The 18,810-nt window shown below is 44.8% G+C and overlaps 1 protein-coding gene across 1 annotated transcript in view; it reads right to left on the bottom strand.

Moving 5' to 3' along the window:
- Window positions 1-18,810, bottom strand: part of LOC138250242 (cell cycle control protein 50C-like) — a 98,928-nt gene that overhangs the window by 66,215 nt on the left and 13,903 nt on the right. The window contains exon 2 of the mRNA XM_069204879.1: window positions 16,822-16,932. Coding sequence (XP_069060980.1) covers window positions 16,822-16,932 — 111 coding nt within the window. The remainder of the gene's footprint in view (window positions 1-16,821; window positions 16,933-18,810) is intronic.

Genomic DNA, 18,810 nt, shown 5'->3' with positions numbered 1-18,810 from the left:
AACAACTTCAATTTGGCAGTAATGGGCTTTAGCGAATGGACAATAGTGGAAAATGGAGACAGTAAACAGAGGCAGACTCCTGAAAAGAGAGGTAGCAAGAGCTGTGCCAAGGTACCAAAAGGCAAACCAGGTACCCCTAGTTCATGGACATGGTGGTGAGTGGCGGCTAAAGGGGATGGAGGTGGAAAAGCGAATGGCCCTGCTGGACATGCCAGCTCACCACTGCGCACATGTGTTCAGAAAACTGCTTCTTATTCCGTCACTCATATTCTGGGGACTTTGTGGAGGACTTCGAAGTAATGGAGGGCGAGAATACAACCATGTCTTCTCAAGAGACATTGAAATTTGAAAAGGTCATCTTCAGATGTTTTTGGTGAATTTCTGGAAACATTTACCAAGCCCTAAATCGAAATACTCCCCATCCATAAATGTTCTTAATTCTTTTTTCTTCCAATTGGGAAATTAGGGCCAGTTGTAGTAAGCCATTTGTATGTCGCAAACTGCAAAAATCACAGTTTGCGGCATGCAAACGGCCGAACGCGATGCACATTCACAAATTGCGAGTCGATACCGACTCGCAATTTGTGAATGCGACTCTCAAATAGAAAGGGGTGTTCCCTTCCTATTTGCGACTTGCATCGCAATTCAGACTTGCTTTGTGACCGCGAATGCGGTCGCAAAGCAACTCGCAGTTACCACCAGTGTCACACTGGTGGTAACTCATTCGCAAAAGGGAAGGGGCCCCCATGGGACCCCTTCCCCTTTGTGAATGTCGAGAAAAATATTTTTCAGAGCAGGCAGTGGTCCTATGGACCACTGCCTACTCTGAAAAAACAAAACCAAATGGTTTCGGAAGTTTTTTCATTTTGCAACTCGTTTTCCTTTAAGGAAAACGGACTGCAAAATGAAGAAAAAAAATCTTCTTTATTTAAAAAGCAGTCACAGACATTGTGGGTCTGCTGACTTCAGCAGGCCACCATCCCTCTGAGTGCACGGACTCGCTATGAGGTCGCAAAATGCGACTCACCTCATGAATATTGATGAGGTGGGTCTTTGCGACCCCATAGCGAGTCGCAGAAGGTCTCTGAGACACCATTCTGCATCTGTTTTTACGACTTGCAAATTGCGAGTCGCTCAGACTCGCAATTTGCAAGTAGCAAAAACGGATTTTACTAAATCTGGCCCTAAGTTTTTACCAATATGTGTGAAGTATCCCTTAATTATGTTGTGCGACATATATATGTTGCAGAGTGATTGCCTTGAGTTGTTACTGGCACAAAGATGTCCTTTACCCACTGTACTGTGCCACCCTTGACAGATTAAAGGAACATTCTCTGGATCTATTCTAAGTGTAAGCAGGTCAGCAAGTATAACTGACACGGTCAGAATCAGTGGAGTACAAACTATGTGTGTACAGGAGGTTCACAACCCAAAGGCGATTTGGAATTAATTGATCAGAGCAGTGACCAAAATAGAGACAGTTAGGACGTCTTTCTTCTTGCACCGTTGATGGCCAATTCTAAGTGCAGAGGTAAAAATGAAAGGCATGAATCAACACGGCCCTCAATGTTAAATTACAAGCCAGGTATGTATTGCACTTGCATGCTGGGCTTTCACCACTAAAATTGCACCAGAAGTTATAAGGAGGAATTTGCTCAGACTAAACAGGGCGCTAAGCGAAATACCATGTGGTGTTACCTTTCCGAAAGATAAGTATTGGAAGTTCTTCCCTAATCCCTGCTCCTAAACTTGGATTTAGTTGCAAAAAACTGCAGCAACCACAGCAGGCCTTCCAGCTATGGTTAAATGTGAGTGACCTTCTGCTGCTGGTAAGGTGGTCCGAGATATCTAGTTCTCAGAATGAATATTTTCCTCTTAAATAATTCAATACTTACAGTTCTGTCCCCTATTTTACCACAAAATAATCAGGTTGTGTTTTTTGAGATAGTAATGCCTTTTAGTTCTATATATCGTGGCTTCAACCGCGCTATATACCTTATTTGGGTGTTTACTGTGTTCTTCCCTTTTACAAGGAACGGCCAGTGCAATTATTTAAAATTGTTACAATAAAACATGAATGCATACATCTTTCTTTTTGACCACTTAAAAATATAATTTTTTATTAGCCACCTGATTATGTTAGTAAAATTAGCTTTAACAATGCTTTAACTGTTAAAAACAGGAATTAAAAGGACGGGAAGTCTAAAGTGCAATTTTGGACCCTAAATGGAATACTAAACTAGTCTCAGTCAAAGCTCAAGGCCTCCATGAGATGCCCTAAGGAGCAGAAGTCTATTCAAAAGTGCAAGATGTATTGTCTAGTGCATTTGGTGATAGGTCTCTGATCGTTCTCAGGAGGTTTGTAAATCTAGCTGGCAACTATGAGCACTCACTTTTCAAGTCACCTGATTGTTTTAATAAAAGTAGTTTTAAAAATACTTATATATTAGGAACAGAAATTAAAAGGATGGAAAGTCTAAAGTACGAGTTTTTGACCCTAAATGGAGTACTAAACTAGTCTCAAGGCATCTGTGAGTTACCCGAGGCGAGCAGAAGTCTATTAAAAAGTGATGAATGTATTGTCTAATGCATTTGGTGGTAGGGCCCTGATCAATCTCAGGAGGTGTGAGAAAGTAGCCTCTTTCTAGCCTTGTTACCCCCACTTTTGGCCTGTTTGTGAGTATGTCAGGGTGTTTTCAATGTCTCACTGGGATCCTGCTAGCCAGGGCCCAGCGCTCATAGTGAAAACCCTATGTTGTCAGTATGTTTGTTATGTGTCACTGGGACCCTGCTAGCCAGGACCCCAGTGCTCATAAGTTTGTGGCCTATATGTATGTGTTCCCTGTGTGATGCCTAACTGTCTCACTGAGGCTCTGCTAACCAGAACCTCAGTGGTTATGCTCTCTCTGCTTTCCAAATTGTCACTAACAGGCTAGTGACCAATTTCACCAATTCACATTGGCATACTGGAACACCCTTATAATTCCCTAGTATATGGGACTGAGGTACCCAGGGTATTGGGGTTCCAGGAGATCCCTATTGGCTGCAGCATTTCTTTTGCCACCCATAGGGAGATCTGACTATTCTTACACAGGCCTGCCAGTGCAGCCTGAGTGAAATAACGTCCACGTTATTTCACAGCCAATTACCACTGCACTTAAGCGACTTATAAGTCACCTATATGTCTAACCTTCACCTGGTGAAGGTTGGGTGCAAAGTTACTTAGTGTGTGGGCACCCTGGCACTAGCCAAGGTGCCCCCTCATTGTTCAGGGCAAATTCCCCGGACTTTGTGAGTGCGGGGAGACCATTTCACACATGCACTATACATAGGTCACTACCGATGTATAGCGTCACAATGGTTACTCCGAACATGGCCATGTAACATGTCTAAGATCATGGAATTGTCACCCCAATGCCATTCTGGCATTGGGGAGACAATTCCATGATCCCCCGGGTCTCTAGCACAGAACCAGGGTACTGCCAAACTGCCTTTCCGGGGTCTCCACTGCAGCTGCTGCCAACCCCTCAGACAGGTTTCTGCCCTCCTGGGGTCCAGGCAGCCCTGGCCCAGGAAGACAGAACAAAGGATTTCCTCTGAGAGAGGGTGTAACACCCTCTCCCTTTGGAAATAGCTGTGAAGGCTGGGGAGGAGTAGCCTCCCCCACCCTCTGGAAATGCTTTGATGGGCACAGATGCTGCCCATCTCTGCATAAGCCAGTCTACACCGGTTTAGGGATCCCCCAGCCCTGCTCTGGCTCGAAACTGGACAAAGGAAAGAGGAGTGACCACTCCTCTGACCTGCACCTCCCAGGGGCGGTGCCCAGAGCTCCTCCAGTGTGCCTCAGACCTCTGCCATCTTGGAAACAGAGGTGTTGCTGGCACACTGGACTGCTCTGAGTGGCCAGTGCCATCAGGTGACGTCAGAGACTCCTTCTGATAGGCTCTTACCTCTCATGGTAGCCAATCCTCCTTCCAAAGTAACCAAACCTCCTTTTCTGGCTATTTAGGGTCTCTGCTTTGGGGATCTCGCCAGATAACGAATGCAAGAGCTCATCAGAGTTCCTCTGCATCTCCCTCTTCACCTTCTGCCAAAGGGTCGACCGCTGACTGCTCAGGACGCCTGCAAAACCGCAACAAAGTAGCAAGACGACTACTAGCAACCTTGTATCGCTTCATCCTGATGGCTTTCTCGACTGTTTCCAGGTGGAGCATGCTCTGGGGGTAGCCAGCCTCCTCTCTGCACCAGGAGCTCTGAAGAAATCTCCCGTGGGTCGACGGAATCTTCCCCCTGCAATCGCAGGCACCAAAAGCCTGCATCACTGGTCCTTTGGGTCCCCTCTCAGCACAACGAGCATGGTCCCTGGAACTCAGCAACTCTGTCCAAGTAACTCCCACAGTCCAGTAACTCTTCATTCCAAGTTTGGTGGAGGTAAGCCCTTGCCTCCCCACGCTAGACTGCATTGCTGGGTACCGCGTGATTTGCAGCTGCTCCGGCTCCTGTGCACTCTTCCAGGATTTCCTTTGTGCACAGCCAAGCCTGGGTCCCCGACACTCTAACCTGCAGTGCACAACCTTCTGAGTTGTCCTCCGGCGTTGTGGGACTCCCTTTTGTGACTTCAGGTGGACTCCAGTTCACTCCTCTTCTAAGTGCCTGATCCAGTACTTCTGCGGGTGCTGCCTGCTTCTGTGAGGGCTCCCTGACTTGCTGGGCATCCTCTCTGTCTCCTCATCCAAGTGGCGACATCCTGGTCCCTCCTGGGCCACAGCAGCATCCAAAAACCCTAACTGTGACCCTTGCAGCTAGCAAGGCTTGTTTGCGGTATTTCTGCATGGGAACACCTCTGCAAGCTTCTTCACGACATGTAACATCCATCCTCCAAAGGGGAAGTTCCTAGTCCTCTTCGTTCTTGCAAAACACCAAGCTTCTCCCATCCGGAGGCAGCTTCCTTGCACCCTCAGCTGGCATTTCCTGGGCATCTGCCCACTCTCGACACTGTCGCGACTCTTGGACTTGGTCCCCTTCTCTTACAGGTACTCAGGTCCGGAAATCCACTGTTGTTGCTTTGCTGGTGTTGGTTTTCCTTGCAGAATCCCCCTATCATGACTTCTGTGCTTTCTGGGGGTTGTAGGTGCACTTTACACCTACCTTACGGGTCTTGGGGTGGGCTATTATTCTAACCCTCACTGTTTTCTTACAGCCCCAGCGATCCTCTACAAGCTCACATATGTTTGGGTTACATTTGTGGTTCGCATTCCACTTTTGGAGTATATGGTTTATGTTGCCCCAATACCTATGTGCTCCTATTGCAATCTATTGTAACTTACACTGTTGCATTACTTCCTTTTGCTATTACTGCATAATTTTGGTATTGTGTACATATATCTTGTGTATATTTGGCATCCTCATACTGAGGGTACTCACTGAGATACTTTTGGCATATTGTCATAAAAATAAAGTACCTTTATTTTTAGTATATCTGTGTATTGCGTTTTCTTATGATATTGTGCATATGACACCAGTGGTATAGTAGGAGCTTTGCATGTCTCCTAGTTCAGCCTAAGCTGCTCTGCTATAGCTACCTTCTATCAGCCCAAGCTGCTAGAAACACCTCTTCTACGCTAATAAGTGATAACTGGACCTGGTACAGAGTGTAAGTACCCCTTGGTACCCACTACAAGCCAGGCCAGCCTCCTACAGGAGGTTTGTAAATCCAACTGCCAACTGTGTGTTCATACTGCCTGGCACAGAATCTAAAATATCTGTCCTGGGCTTCAAAATGTCTCCGGCCATACCCATTAGTTTTTAGTAGGTTAGATGTATTGCCCAAACCTCCAATTTTTCCCAAAGCCTTGAGCTTGAAATACTGTCAAAAGCTGTTTGAAAATCTATGTAACCTGCACATAGAGCCTTTCCCTTTGTAGCCATAGTTGCTTCGCTCAAATGGGCCAAACAGAAAAGATTGTCCTCATTGTGGCTTCCCCTGTGAAAGTCTGTTTGACTAGACAGGATTACTTTGATGCTCTCGGCCCAAGCTTGGAGCTCCTTGTTTAAAATGCTGGTGAAGCACTTCCCTCCTGTGTCCAAGAGGGCAATTAGACTATAGTTTGCAGGAGATGACCAGGGGCCCCTTTTTATGTATTGGTACAAGTAGTGATCCCCTCCATGAATCAGGGATGGGTGACCCCAGCAGGTATTGTTGGAAAAGGGGGGCTATAACCAATGACCATCTTGATACGGCCCATTTATATACTGCTGCCAGGATACCACTTAAACCATGCGTGCCATCTGGGCGCATTGCTTTGATTGCCTTCATTACTTGTGCCAGGTCGATTGTTATTAAATTGCCAGCCATCAGCATTGATGATCTCGAGGGCCAATGCAAGGTTGTGCCAGGGCCCAGACTTTCCTTTCCCCTTGTAGTAGTGGCATCCGCCTGTTCCCTGTATAAGCTTGAGACATATAGGCCCTCATTACGAGTTTGGCGAACGGCAGAGGCTGCCTGCCAAACTCTTCCCGCTTTTAGGCTGCCTATGCAGCCTGAATCCCGCTGGCCCTATTAGGAGTTCACCACAGTGCCAGCGGGTGGAAACAGTGTTTCTTCCCGCCTGCCCTGTGGTGAATAGGGCCTTAACATTGACGCCGGCTCTTAATGGAGCCAGCACCAATGTGGCGGTGCTGCGAGTGCAGCAGCCCGTCGCTCATTCCACTGCCCATAATTCGGGCAGTGGAATAGTGGAATGCGCAACGGGGCTGTGCATGGGGCCCCCTGCACTACCCATACCAAGTGCATTGAATGTAGGATCCCATCTGTCCCTTTTTTGTATTTTGCTTGATGCAATATAAGATGGTATTTAAAAAAAGCTCTGCTTTTAAAACCAAGGCCTACCTCTTCCTAATCTGTTATTGCCCACCCCACCCTCCTACCGCTCCCTGATGTGTTCCCTTGTCTTGCTTGATCCCCTGACGCCTAGCATGGTGTAAAGGAAAAATATGCAATGTCACAGTCAATGCTGGCAGCATCTTAGTGTTTTTTTTCTCATTTATTTTTTGCTTAAAGCAATATTGCACAACAGCTTGAGCTTCCTGTTCAACAAAAAAAGAAAAATTGACAAAGGCAATAGATTTCACTTAGGTGCAACCTGTGGCTTTGCCAATGCTTGTTGACTTTGTAATATACAAGACCAGTCCTTGGGACAGTATGTTGTGATGTTCCTTGACATATGTTGAATGATGCTATATTTTTAATGTACAGTCAGTCTGCTGGAAATATATATTCAGATTGAGCCCAGCTGAAATACATTGCAAAAGGTATACCCACCCTGATTGTGACCAGTGTTTGTTGTGTAGTAAAATTGAGTGTCAGTGCCTGAAGCTCTTCTCAGAAGCATGGAGCTGCTGCTATTAAAAGTCAGCACAGCAATTACCAAGGTCTAGAATCTACCTCATGCCTCTGATTTACCACCAGGCGCCCCCTGCCCCTTTATCTCACTCTTTCAGGTTCCTACTTTTTCCCCATTGTGACAGGTTTTCTGTCTCTCTTTTTGTCTGTCTTTCCAGTTTCTGTGTTTTTCCTCTGTAAATGTCCAATGTGGAAAATGTGTGCAGCTCAAATAAGCGCTGCCTTTGACCCATTCACACCTTATTAGGGATTTGATTACACAGAGCATGGCGATGGAAGTATCATAGGCGGGCATGCTTTTTTATATGCTTTGATAATATTACATCTGTCACAGGTCTTGATGCATGTTAACATAGTACATGTTTACAATCTGTGTCCAGTATGTTCTACACAGTTTTTTTGGTTCTGCAGAAAACGTTTCCAGCAGAGCAAAGATTCTATGTAGTAGATACTAAGGGCCTCATTATGAGGCTGGTGGTCCAGGGATTGCCACATTACAACCCTGGCGGGCGGAACCACCAGGAGACCAGCGTCTCTGCCGGGAATGTGGTTCCCGGCAGGTCGACGACAGGCGGAGTTGTAACCAGCCAGAGCAGTGCTAAGCTCAGCGCAGCCTGGCTGATTACAACCCCACTTTCCGCCAGCCTTTCTACAGCTTTTGTCCTGCCATGGAAAGGCTGGCAGAAAGTCAGTGCAAGGGGCCATAGGGGGGCCCTTGCACTGCCCATGCATATGGCATGAGCCGTGCAGGGGCCCCCCTGACCAGCACCATCGGAATGCACACTCTCTGCTTTGCAGACAGTGGCCATTCCGATGGTGCTGGGGTGCTACGGTATTGACCTCGGCTCCCTTAAGGGAACCAATACCGTAGCACTGTTCTCGCCAGGCAGCCCCGCGGGAACCTCATAATACAATGTTCCCTCCGGTCAGCCCGGTGGGAACATTGTAATTTGGTCAGGGAGATTGCCATGGCGGTAGCGGCCTCCCCTGTGGCTTTGGTGGTCCCGTGGTGGGATCGCCAAAGTCTTAATCAGGCCCTAAGGGCCTGATTTACAGTTCAGAGGAGGGGGTTACTCTGTCACAAACAATATCCCATTCGCAGTATTACAATTCCATTATAGCCTATGGAAAATGTAATACGACGGATTGGATATCCGTAACGTTTGTGATGGAGTAACCCCTCCACCAAGCTCTAAATCAGGGCCTAAGTATTGTAAGCAGCCTAGGCTAATCTAAGCATGACAATTTCTACATAACATTGAAGACTGTGTGCACCAGACTTCTAATCTATGTACATGTGCTTCTTTTGCTTCACAAGATGTAAAGTTTTCACCACAATATGAAGGCTGCAGTTAGTAGAATCTTTAGCACCTTCAGGGTTTGGTTATTTTAAGTGAATAGCGTCTTTTTTTATAAGTGTTGACAAGTGTTGCATAGACTATGCACTGCTCTTAGCAGGTAATGTTTAATACTCTGTGGTGTATTTCTCCTGAAAGTTTTACGGTCCACTGTCCGCAAACAATGTGGTACAAAGTAAACTCTCTCCATACAGTAAACACTATTTACAGTACCCACTTTTCTACTTATATCAACTTAATTTCTCAATGTAAGTTCGGTGACTATGAGGGGTTTAATACAGATAAGAGCTGTCCATAGTAGGGCATTCATTTTGGAACAGACATTGAGTGTCTTGAGCAACTTGGCTTTCTCTGAATAGTTGTATACAGATTGAACACAGTGTACAGTGGTGGTCCCCATATATCTGTGGTTGACTGTTAATGTGAACTAGGCTACCCATGAAGTGTACAGTGTAGGGTCAATGTTACACATAACACATGCCTGCTACACCTAAGGAAGTTGTATCTGTGATGGCATTAATGGTGCTTCATTTTATTCTGAGCTATTTTGTACTTACTTCCAGGCCTCTAATGTCATACTACTTTATAGAAAAATGTGTACAGACCAAGCTTGGATGATGCCATCAGTGCTGTCATCAATTATAGCATTTTAGATGTCATCAGTGAGGTCATAAATGAGTGATGTAATATGTGATGTCGTAAGCAGTGCATGGGAGGGGCGCAAATTATAGTTAACTCTGCTAACTATAAGTGGTAAATGATCTGTAGTTTTTGAGTTCAAAACATTAATGTTGTCACTGACATATTCACCTAACTATAATGTTACGTTAACCTTCTTTTTCCAGTGGATTTCTAGTATTGTTTTTAACGTAAAGTAATATTTTATTACCATACTTAAAGCTAACCACCCCTTGTGTGCAGTGGTGAGGTTGGGAACAGGGCCCAGCTTGTGGCCAACATACCCAGAGTCAGCCAACCTACCCTAAAGGCAGCCAATCCCACCCTGTTCACAGCCTTTCGTTGTGCGCGGTGTGGCATGATCACCTGGTACGAAGTGCAATTAAATAGGGAGAGAGGGGATGCAGTCCTCCCCAAGCCTTCTTAGGCCCCAGAGACCTATTCCGGTGGGCCAAAATGTAAGAGGAGAGGGCTGCTATAGCCCCGGGGAACACATCTCCTGGGGCCTTTTTTGTATGAAAGGGTTGACGAGGATGCATGGCCCCCCTTCCCAAGCCTTATCAGGCCCTGGGAACCCCATCTCCTGGGGCCAATGCCAATTAAAAAAGGAAAGGGAGGGGGCATGCACCCCACCTCACTGAGCCTTTTTGGGCCTCGGGACCCCATCCTCTTGGGCCAAATTTAATAAAAAGGGGAGAGGGCATGCAGACCCCCTCTCTGAGCCTAATTAGGCCCTGGGGACCTCATCCCTCTGGGAACAAAATTTAAATAAGAGGGCTACCCAGCTGGAGTACTTTTTACTAGTTATTTAGTGCTACCTTGTTGGGTGAATGTCTAGTACATACTCTACACTAAAGCTGTGTAAAGGATCATGAGGTAATGTCTCCAGTGACCTTGTCTACATGTATTTTTGGCAATGTGATTGTTCCTCAAGAGTCTTCATTCAGAAATGAGTGACAAAATGAATCCTCGTAAAGACAAGGCAACTAGACTACAGACATACAAGGGTACTTCCTCTGAAGTAAGTGTTTTTTTTGTTTGGTGGAGATGTCCTCATATTCCTCTGCACCAAGAACGTTCCATAAAAATCGGCAGGATATGCACCCGGGTCACTTTTGTAAGTTGAGATGTCCATCAGCCTAGACAATGGCAGGAACTTTGTTGCATACAACTAATGTGGATGGGTTGGGCCAAATGGGTGAAGCTCAAAGGTGATTTTGTGCCTTTGCACACTCAGCGGTAATTAAAAGGAAGAACTATGGACTCTGCTCTCAGACCAGGAGAGGACAAGAAAGAACACACTCATCTTGGACAGTCACTACGGAAGCAATTGTGCTCCAATAAATCAACAATGCATTCACCACTGTCAAGGATTTCAGACAGTTTTTCAATGTGCAACTGTACGAAAAACACACTTGCTTTGCCTTGGCAAAGCACAATACGTTAAGGTGATTTGTCCTTTACAGAAGTGGAGCTTGAGTGGGGCACCTGCTATGTTTATATTTGTGTTTCCCTTTGAGGTTTAATTTCTGTGAAATGAGCATCAGGGCCAGAATAGAACCTCGCCTGTTTATCCAAGAAGAGGCCACAGTTTTGCACAAAATATCTTGCCAACTTTAGTCCATTCTACTTGTTAATTACTAAGTTCTACCTTGTGTGATGAATTGCTAGTGCATATTCTACGCAACAGCTGACTTAAAGACCACAAGTTAATGTCTCCAGTGACCTGGTGTAAGTGTAATTTTGGCAATGCTCCTCAAGCGTCTTCATACAGAAATCAGTGACAAAGTGAATCCTTGTTTAGAGACGATGATGAAACTACATACAAAGAGTTGAATCTTCACCACACAAGGGTATTTCCTTTTAACTATATGGAGTAAGATGTCTTCATATTCCTCGGCATCAAGGACAAGCCATCAAAATCAGCTGGAAACATGCTTGGGCCACTTTGATAACTTGAGCTGTCCAACAGCTTTGACAATGGCGAGAACACAATTGCATACCACTAATGTGGAAGGGGCTGGGCCACATGGACCGAACTTGCCATGCAAATTGTTGAGAAACACGCTGAGGTCACTTTGGTAAGTTGAGCTGTCCATAAGCCTGTAAAATGGCAGGAACACCATTGCATATTACTAACTGGAAGGGGTGGGGCAAAATGGAAGACACTTGTAAGAGATTTTGCACATTTGTATACTCAGTAGTAATTTAAAGGACGAACCATAGAGACTGCTCTCAGACCAGAAAATGAAAAGAAAGAACCCACCAGCCTTGGGCGGGAGCAATCTCTTATTCTGTTTCCCTGCTCACATCAGTGTGGATAGCAAACCAGAAGACAAATCTGCTCCCAGTATTTTTAAAGCTCCCACCCACTGGGATCAGACTTTGTGTTTGCTCTCGTTTGGTGGGAGATTTGAAAATGATGTGTCCCGGGTGAGGACACCAGACACAGCAATTGAGCTGTTGCTGGGGGATGGGACCCCCAGGGCCATTAAAAGCTCATGGAGGAGGTTGCATGGCCCATCTCCCTTTTTATTTAATCAAGAGTCCTTCAAAGGCTCAGGGAGGGGGGCCGTGCTGCCCCTGCACTTAAAGTTTATTTTGGGCGCCAGGTGATGGGGCCCCCGGCGCTGAATATGGCTTGGGGAGGGGAGCCATGAGCCCCCTCCCCCCCCCACCCCCTCCAGTAATGAAATTTGGCCTCCTGAAATCTGTGGCCAAAAAAGGCTTGGGAAGGGGAACAGTGTGCCTCATCCCCATAATTATTAAATTGGGCCCTTGGGGGCGGCGCCCTTGGGGCCAAAGCGGCCTGGCAGGGGGCATGTGTCCCCCTCCTCTTCATTAAATAACGCAGCCCCAGGCCACCATTTTGGATTTTTTCCCTGCAGGATTACAGAATAAATCACCAATTATTTTTTCTTAATTTAGGTCCGATGGAGGTCCCTATGAGTCCCTCCCCATGAGACTAAGTCCCCGACTCCTGTAATGGCTGCCAGCAAACTTTTTCTCATGTTGCTGGTAGTCAATCAGCAGGAGTCTGACTCCTGCTGAGGCAAGAAACAAAGCTTCCTGGGCCAATCAGAACGCTTTAATTTTAAACTGGTGGTCCCGCCAGAGTCTCACAAAACTCTTATGGTCCCAAATGTCTGGTTATATAAATATTTTTGTACTTTAATTTCTCAATAACTACTGAGCAGATTTACACCACATCACAAAAAGAACAATCTGCAGGCCAGGATCTGTCTTCCTGCCAAATTTGGTGTAATTGTGTTCTGCAGTTTTTTGTTGTAGCACTTCTTAATGATGTCCATGGAAGATGCATGAGGATTTTGCATTTTGGGACTCCTCTTTTATCTCGGCCTCTGCTTGACAGATCACCTCAAAACTTTTCAGGCACAAACTAGTCCAAAAGTAACACATTTTTGGAAAGTTTCGCGGATATTCGTCAAACAGAGACAAAGTCATTAGCACAAGAAAAAAGGCATTTCCTTTAGAAATTCTGACCTACCTATAACTACCCAGTATACTCAAGAAGATTACCATATCTCAGTCCTTTTTTACGCATCCCTAGAGGTCCTTTCCTAGAGCACGTTCCTTTGCCAAGTTTTTAATCAGTCTCTTCCTTTTTCTTATTGTGAGTTAATTTGTACAACTCAGAAGGATCAACTATTGCCAGGATTTCTCTTAGGTTTTCAAACAATGCTACCTTTTCAGAAGACATTAAAAAGGCTTGCATAGTACTCCTCATGGAGCCCTCTTCTGTAGTCCTTATACTCTACCATATTCCTTGACTCTTTGATAGAACTTATATATTACATTCAGCAATCCCAATGCCAGCTTTAGTGACCAATGTGCAATGCCCACAGGAAACCCCAGCCAGACCTTCCAAATGCTCATTTCAATTGACAGATTCACATGACATCTTTTTGATCTAAAAACTCACTTCCATAGAGTAATAAATTAACAATTTTCGTATTGAGGATTCCTTTAGAACCTCCGAATTATGCGCTAGTTCATTATCTAGTAGTGTTAAAGCTCCTGTTACTGCCTTTGGTCCCTTCTCCTATATTTCAATATGCTTCTTAAAACCTAGATTACTTTCAAAAGTAATGCCTTGAGATATACATACATGTTCACTGCCCTTAATTGTTGAGTCTTATGTACCCACTTACGTTTCTTTACATTTATTGCCTTTGTAAAATCCATGGCTTTTATTTTTGTAGCATTTATTTTCAATTAATTTGCTTGGCCATATTTTGCAATTGCAGTTCATTGTCTCTGCAGACCTATGGGCATGAGATCTTTTAAAACTGTGTGATCAGCCTAAAATAAATTGGGAATCTTTTTCTTGATCTAATTAAGGGGGAAATTAACAAGATATTTTCACTACTGTGGGGTATTGGCTAAGTGGGGGTAGTGGCCAAGTTCTGTTTGAGTCCAATAGCCATTATGCAAGTCAGTTATCAATTTTAGGAGCCCTGGAGGGATCTGCCATGACATAATTTTTTCCATAGTCTGGCTCTGTTGATAACATTGAAGACAGTGGTCAACTCAATGTATGCCACATAAAGCGCTGACATTTTTTCATAATATATCTCCTGGCTATTAATTTTAATTTGCAACATGCATCCACATCCCTTCCTGAAAAACAGTTGTGTTTTAGGTAATACATATGGATTTTCCACCCGTTTTTCTATATATTTCATAAGATATTTTGCCTACATTTTGCAAAGGATGTCTAACAAAGCTATCATTCAACAGCTACTTGGAAGATCTCTGATGTCCTTCTTTTATATATTTGTAGTTTTACACTGCCTCTCCCTGAGTCTGGCATTGTGTTTAGCTTGGTCACTACATTGAAAAGAGGAGTCAGAACTTTAGCCCAAAGGATCGGGTTTCCGTTCAAAATATTTGCTGATGGGGAGTCTGCACATTGGGCCCTTCAGCTTGTTATGGCCTTAATAAAGCCCTCTGTTTCCTTTATTATTAGAGTAGGCACATGTTGCAACATATTCAATGTTTTTCTTTGTATTGACTTTTTTTCACAGTCCAAGCTCAGATGGTTCAAATTCGAATTTTCACGATACTGTTACAAAATGTACCTGATCCATGTATCCAGGGCCGGCTTTAGGGCCGTGCGACTGGTGAGGCTACACTGGGTGCTGACCTGGGGGTGGGGGCGCTGAACTCGGGGGAGGGGAGCACTGTGTTTAGCAATTGCCTACAATTTAAAAACTCTTGCTGCATACCCTGCAGATCACTAATCTGTATTTTATGTAGATAGCTGAGTGGATTACTTATTTTATCACAGTTGTCCTTTGATTGCCACAAGTCATAAGATATAACCCTAATATAGGACAGTGACTGTTACGAACTCTCATTAAAGAGCTGTATGCAAACTGCATAAAATAGGTTCGAATGTTACATTTTCTTTCTCAGTCTTTCATTATCTGTTCCTAATGTTGCTAAAAAGGATTTGTTTGTGTAGATTCTTATTAATAAAACCAGCCTTTACCAGTGCTTTAAAACAAATGAAATGTATGTGAGCGAGGGCTATGAAGAGATGAGGGGTATTTTGGCGGTGGAAATGAGGGAATCTGAGAAGGAGGTCATGGGGGAGTGGCGGTAAAAATGACTGCTGCACAGGGCACTGCCAGCGCCAAAGCCGGCCCTGCATGTTTCTTCTTCTACTGGGTTCACAACCACTCACCTCGTATTACCCAGCATATCACCTATCAAGTCCCAAAATATTTTGGATCTTATTTTTCTTGGGGCATTGCTGATCTCTGACTATTTCCTTTATTTGTGATTCGAAATTATTCTTCTAAACTTTTTTCAATATACTTTCCTGATTCTTTTAACATGTGGGGTCCCTTTCTTCTTTTTCCAATTTATGGTTCAAATTTGTTTTATTGTTATCGTAAGATACGTGCTTTGAAACCAGAAACATTGGCGACACAACACCCATCGTTAGTAATAAACAAATATAACCCCCAACATTCCATAAATCCCCCTTCTACCACTACACCCTCCCCCAGTACTCACAGGTTTCACATGATGTACCGCCTACTAAGTGTGCGTATCAGGTGAGTGGGCTCTGGGTGTGTCCGTATTTGATAGAGTTATGTCAGAGAGGCGTAGAACAGGTAAGTACTTAGGGCATGCCAAGCCTCGAATTCAATGGAGAGAAGAGTGACGAATATCCTCCACAATTCTCTGTACACTTCCCTTTGAGCCGCGATGACCAGAGTCAATGTCCCCATACCCAAAATGTGCCAGAGGCGATGGAGCCTGGAGAGACGTGTTGGAATGTTTTCTGTTTCTCTGTGTGGTAAAATCACCTGGTAAGCCGCCGCCAGGACCAGCTCTATTTGGCATCCTCTGCGGTACCTGAGTGGTAAGGTAAGCACATTAGAGAGGCCTAATATCGTGTAGGTTAGGAAGCTGGGCATCTGCGTTTCGAGCCTAGGGCAGTCCTAAGGTATGTGGAGTAGTGTGCCTGCCTACCAACAGGGTCTCCAACACTCCAGATTGCGTGTGGGGTTCCTCATATGATGTTGAGAGGTATCAGATACCAGTATGAAGTGATCTTTGTGGCTGTCTCTAACTTGTGGTGTTGCATGCGGTATGCCAGGCTCTGTAATGTATCTCTGTCCATTCCTTCTGGGAAAGCTGTCGGCCTATCTCATGGTCCCATTACCGTTGCCCCGGGGTTTTAGACGATGGGGCTGCATGCGTAAGGGTGGTATATATCTCAGAGACCAAGCGACTGTCATCCTTTTTCTTGACCAGCTACTTTCTTTTTCCAATTTGAAACACTCCTCTTATATTCATATCCAGTTTCGCTCTTCATTTCACCTCTAAAGTGACAGCACTTATAGGTTTCAATTTTCCCGTATTAGGGTTTTTATTACTTTTGAAGGCAGTAAATCATATGCTTCTTCATAAAATTATTATAGCCCTCATGGATTCCCACTGCTCTCTGATCGATATACTGAGTAGAAAGATCAATCAGTCCTTTTAAGCGATGTTTTTTAGAGTCATGGTTAACATAATCATCCTTTTGTTAATACAGAATATTTTTTCGCCATTATATCATATTTTTCTAAGCATATTTAGATAATACAGAAACACATACAGTCAGATTTAAACATTTAAGCAAACAAAATTGCTTTGCAATCAAAGGTGTTTAGACAAATTCATGTGTGTTGCAAGATACATTGTCTGTTTGTTTTTTCCTGTGTGACCTTCTGGGACATTCAACAGCTCTGGTGGTGAAGCACAAGGGGTAGAGGTGGGGGTGGGATACACAGAATTGTGGCACGGGCCCTCCTCTATAGACTCCACTGCTGATTATATGTAAAGCTTCTCAAATATTCTTACCTGAATTGCCTCTTGGAGTGTGAAATTGACCACACATTTGCATTCTACTGCGTAATTAGATGAGTTCTCCCGTAACTTTGAACAATGTGAGCAGACATCCGAATAGTTAATCTGCCAATAAAATTAAAAACAGAAAAGCTGTTCAGCTATAACACAATGAACATGACTGTTAGCACCTCACACGTGATGTTTGATTCGAATTACTTGGTGTCTGGGACCCAGATTTATGCTAAATCATCACCTCAGATCCTGCATCACGGGCAGCGACAGAACAGTATTACTTCAGGCCTTTTCTGTGCTTACATCCTCTCACCTCTCCAATTACTACTAACAATCAAGAATAAAGAACAAGACCAAAACAAAGTTGTTTGGTATCTTTTCTAATAATAAGATCTGTGATATTCATGCTATAATTTCCCACGACACAATAATGACTACCTCTGCATCTATACAATCCTGTGATTCCATCACTCAGTTTTGTAATTTGGCACTGCTCTCTGACCTTGATATTACCTCTAGGTTCATCTGTCCTCATCAACGTCCTTACCATCTGGGGGTGCTTCTACATGAGAGACAGCCAAATTTTATCTTTGAAGCAACTTGCAGACATAGGCTCTAAACAAGAACCAGAAGTCTCTTCTTAACTACAACTATCCAGAATGTGTGGATTACTTCTAGCTAATCTTTTTTAGGGTCAGGCCAGACCCCTTCCTGTCACAGTCCTTTTCATTTGAGAAGGCGTCCACTTAAGATACAGGCTTCCCATTTTAAAGAACCATAATTCCCAGCTAAACTATAGCCATTTTTGACATTTACTATTTCTTTCATTCACCTCTCGTGCCTAAAAAAAATCCCATAATGCTGACAAAACAACCTTCTGTAAGGAAATGCCTCCTTGGCATGGTTACCCCCCGACTTTTTGCTTTTGCTGATGCTAAGTTTTGATTTGAAAGTGTGCTGAGGCCTGCTAACCAGTGTTCTTTCCCTAACCTTTACTTTTGTTTCCACAATTGGCACACCCTGGCATCCAGGTAAGTCCCTTGTAACTGGTACCCCTGGTACCAAGGGCCCTGATGCCAGGGAAGGTCTCGAAGGGCTGCAGCATATCTTATGCCACCCTGGGGACCCCTCACTCAGCACAGACACACTGCTTGTCAGCTTGTGTGTGCTAGTGGGGATAAAAAGACTAAGTCGACATGGCACTCCCTTCAGGGTGCCATGCCAACCTCACACTGCCTACAGGTATAGATAAGTCACCCCTCTAGCAGGCCTTACAGCCCTAAGGCAGGGTGCACTATAGCATAGGTGAGGGCATAAGTGCATGAGCACTATGCCCCTACAGTGTTTAAGCAAAACCTTAGGCATTGTAAGTGCAGGGTAGCCATAAGAGTATATGGTCTAGGAGTCTGTCATGCACGAACTCCACAGCACCATAATGGCTACACTGAAAACTGTGAAGTTTGGTATCAAACTTCTCAGCACAATAAATGCACACTGATGCCAGTGTACATTTTATTGTAACATACACCCCAGAGGGCACCTTAGCGGTGCCCCCTGAAACCTTAACTGACTACCCATGTAGGCTGACTGGTTTTAGCAGCCTGCCACACTCCAGACATGTTGCTGGCCACATGGGGAGAGTGCCTTTGTCACTCTGTGGCTAGTAACAAAGCCTGTACTGGGTGGAGATGCTTATCACCTCCCCCTGCAGGAACTGTAACACCTGGCGGTGAGCCTCAAAGGCTCACCCTCTTTGTTACAGCATCCCAGGGCATTCCAGCTAGTGGAGTTGCCCGCCCCCCTCCGGCCACGGACCCACTTTTGGCGGCAAGGCTGAAAAATGAGAAATACAAGGAGGAGTCACTGGCCAGTCAGGACAGCCCCTAAGGCAACCTGAGCTGAGGTAACTCTGACTTTTAGAAATCCTCCATCTTGCAGATGGAGGATTCCCCCAATAGGGATAGGAATGTGCCCCCCTCCCCTCGGGAG

This window comes from Pleurodeles waltl, chromosome 8 (assembly GCF_031143425.1).
Source record: "Pleurodeles waltl isolate 20211129_DDA chromosome 8, aPleWal1.hap1.20221129, whole genome shotgun sequence".
In the NCBI taxonomy this organism is placed as follows: domain Eukaryota; kingdom Metazoa; phylum Chordata; class Amphibia; order Caudata; family Salamandridae; genus Pleurodeles; species Pleurodeles waltl.
This window is presented reverse-complemented; position numbering and strand designations above follow the sequence as displayed.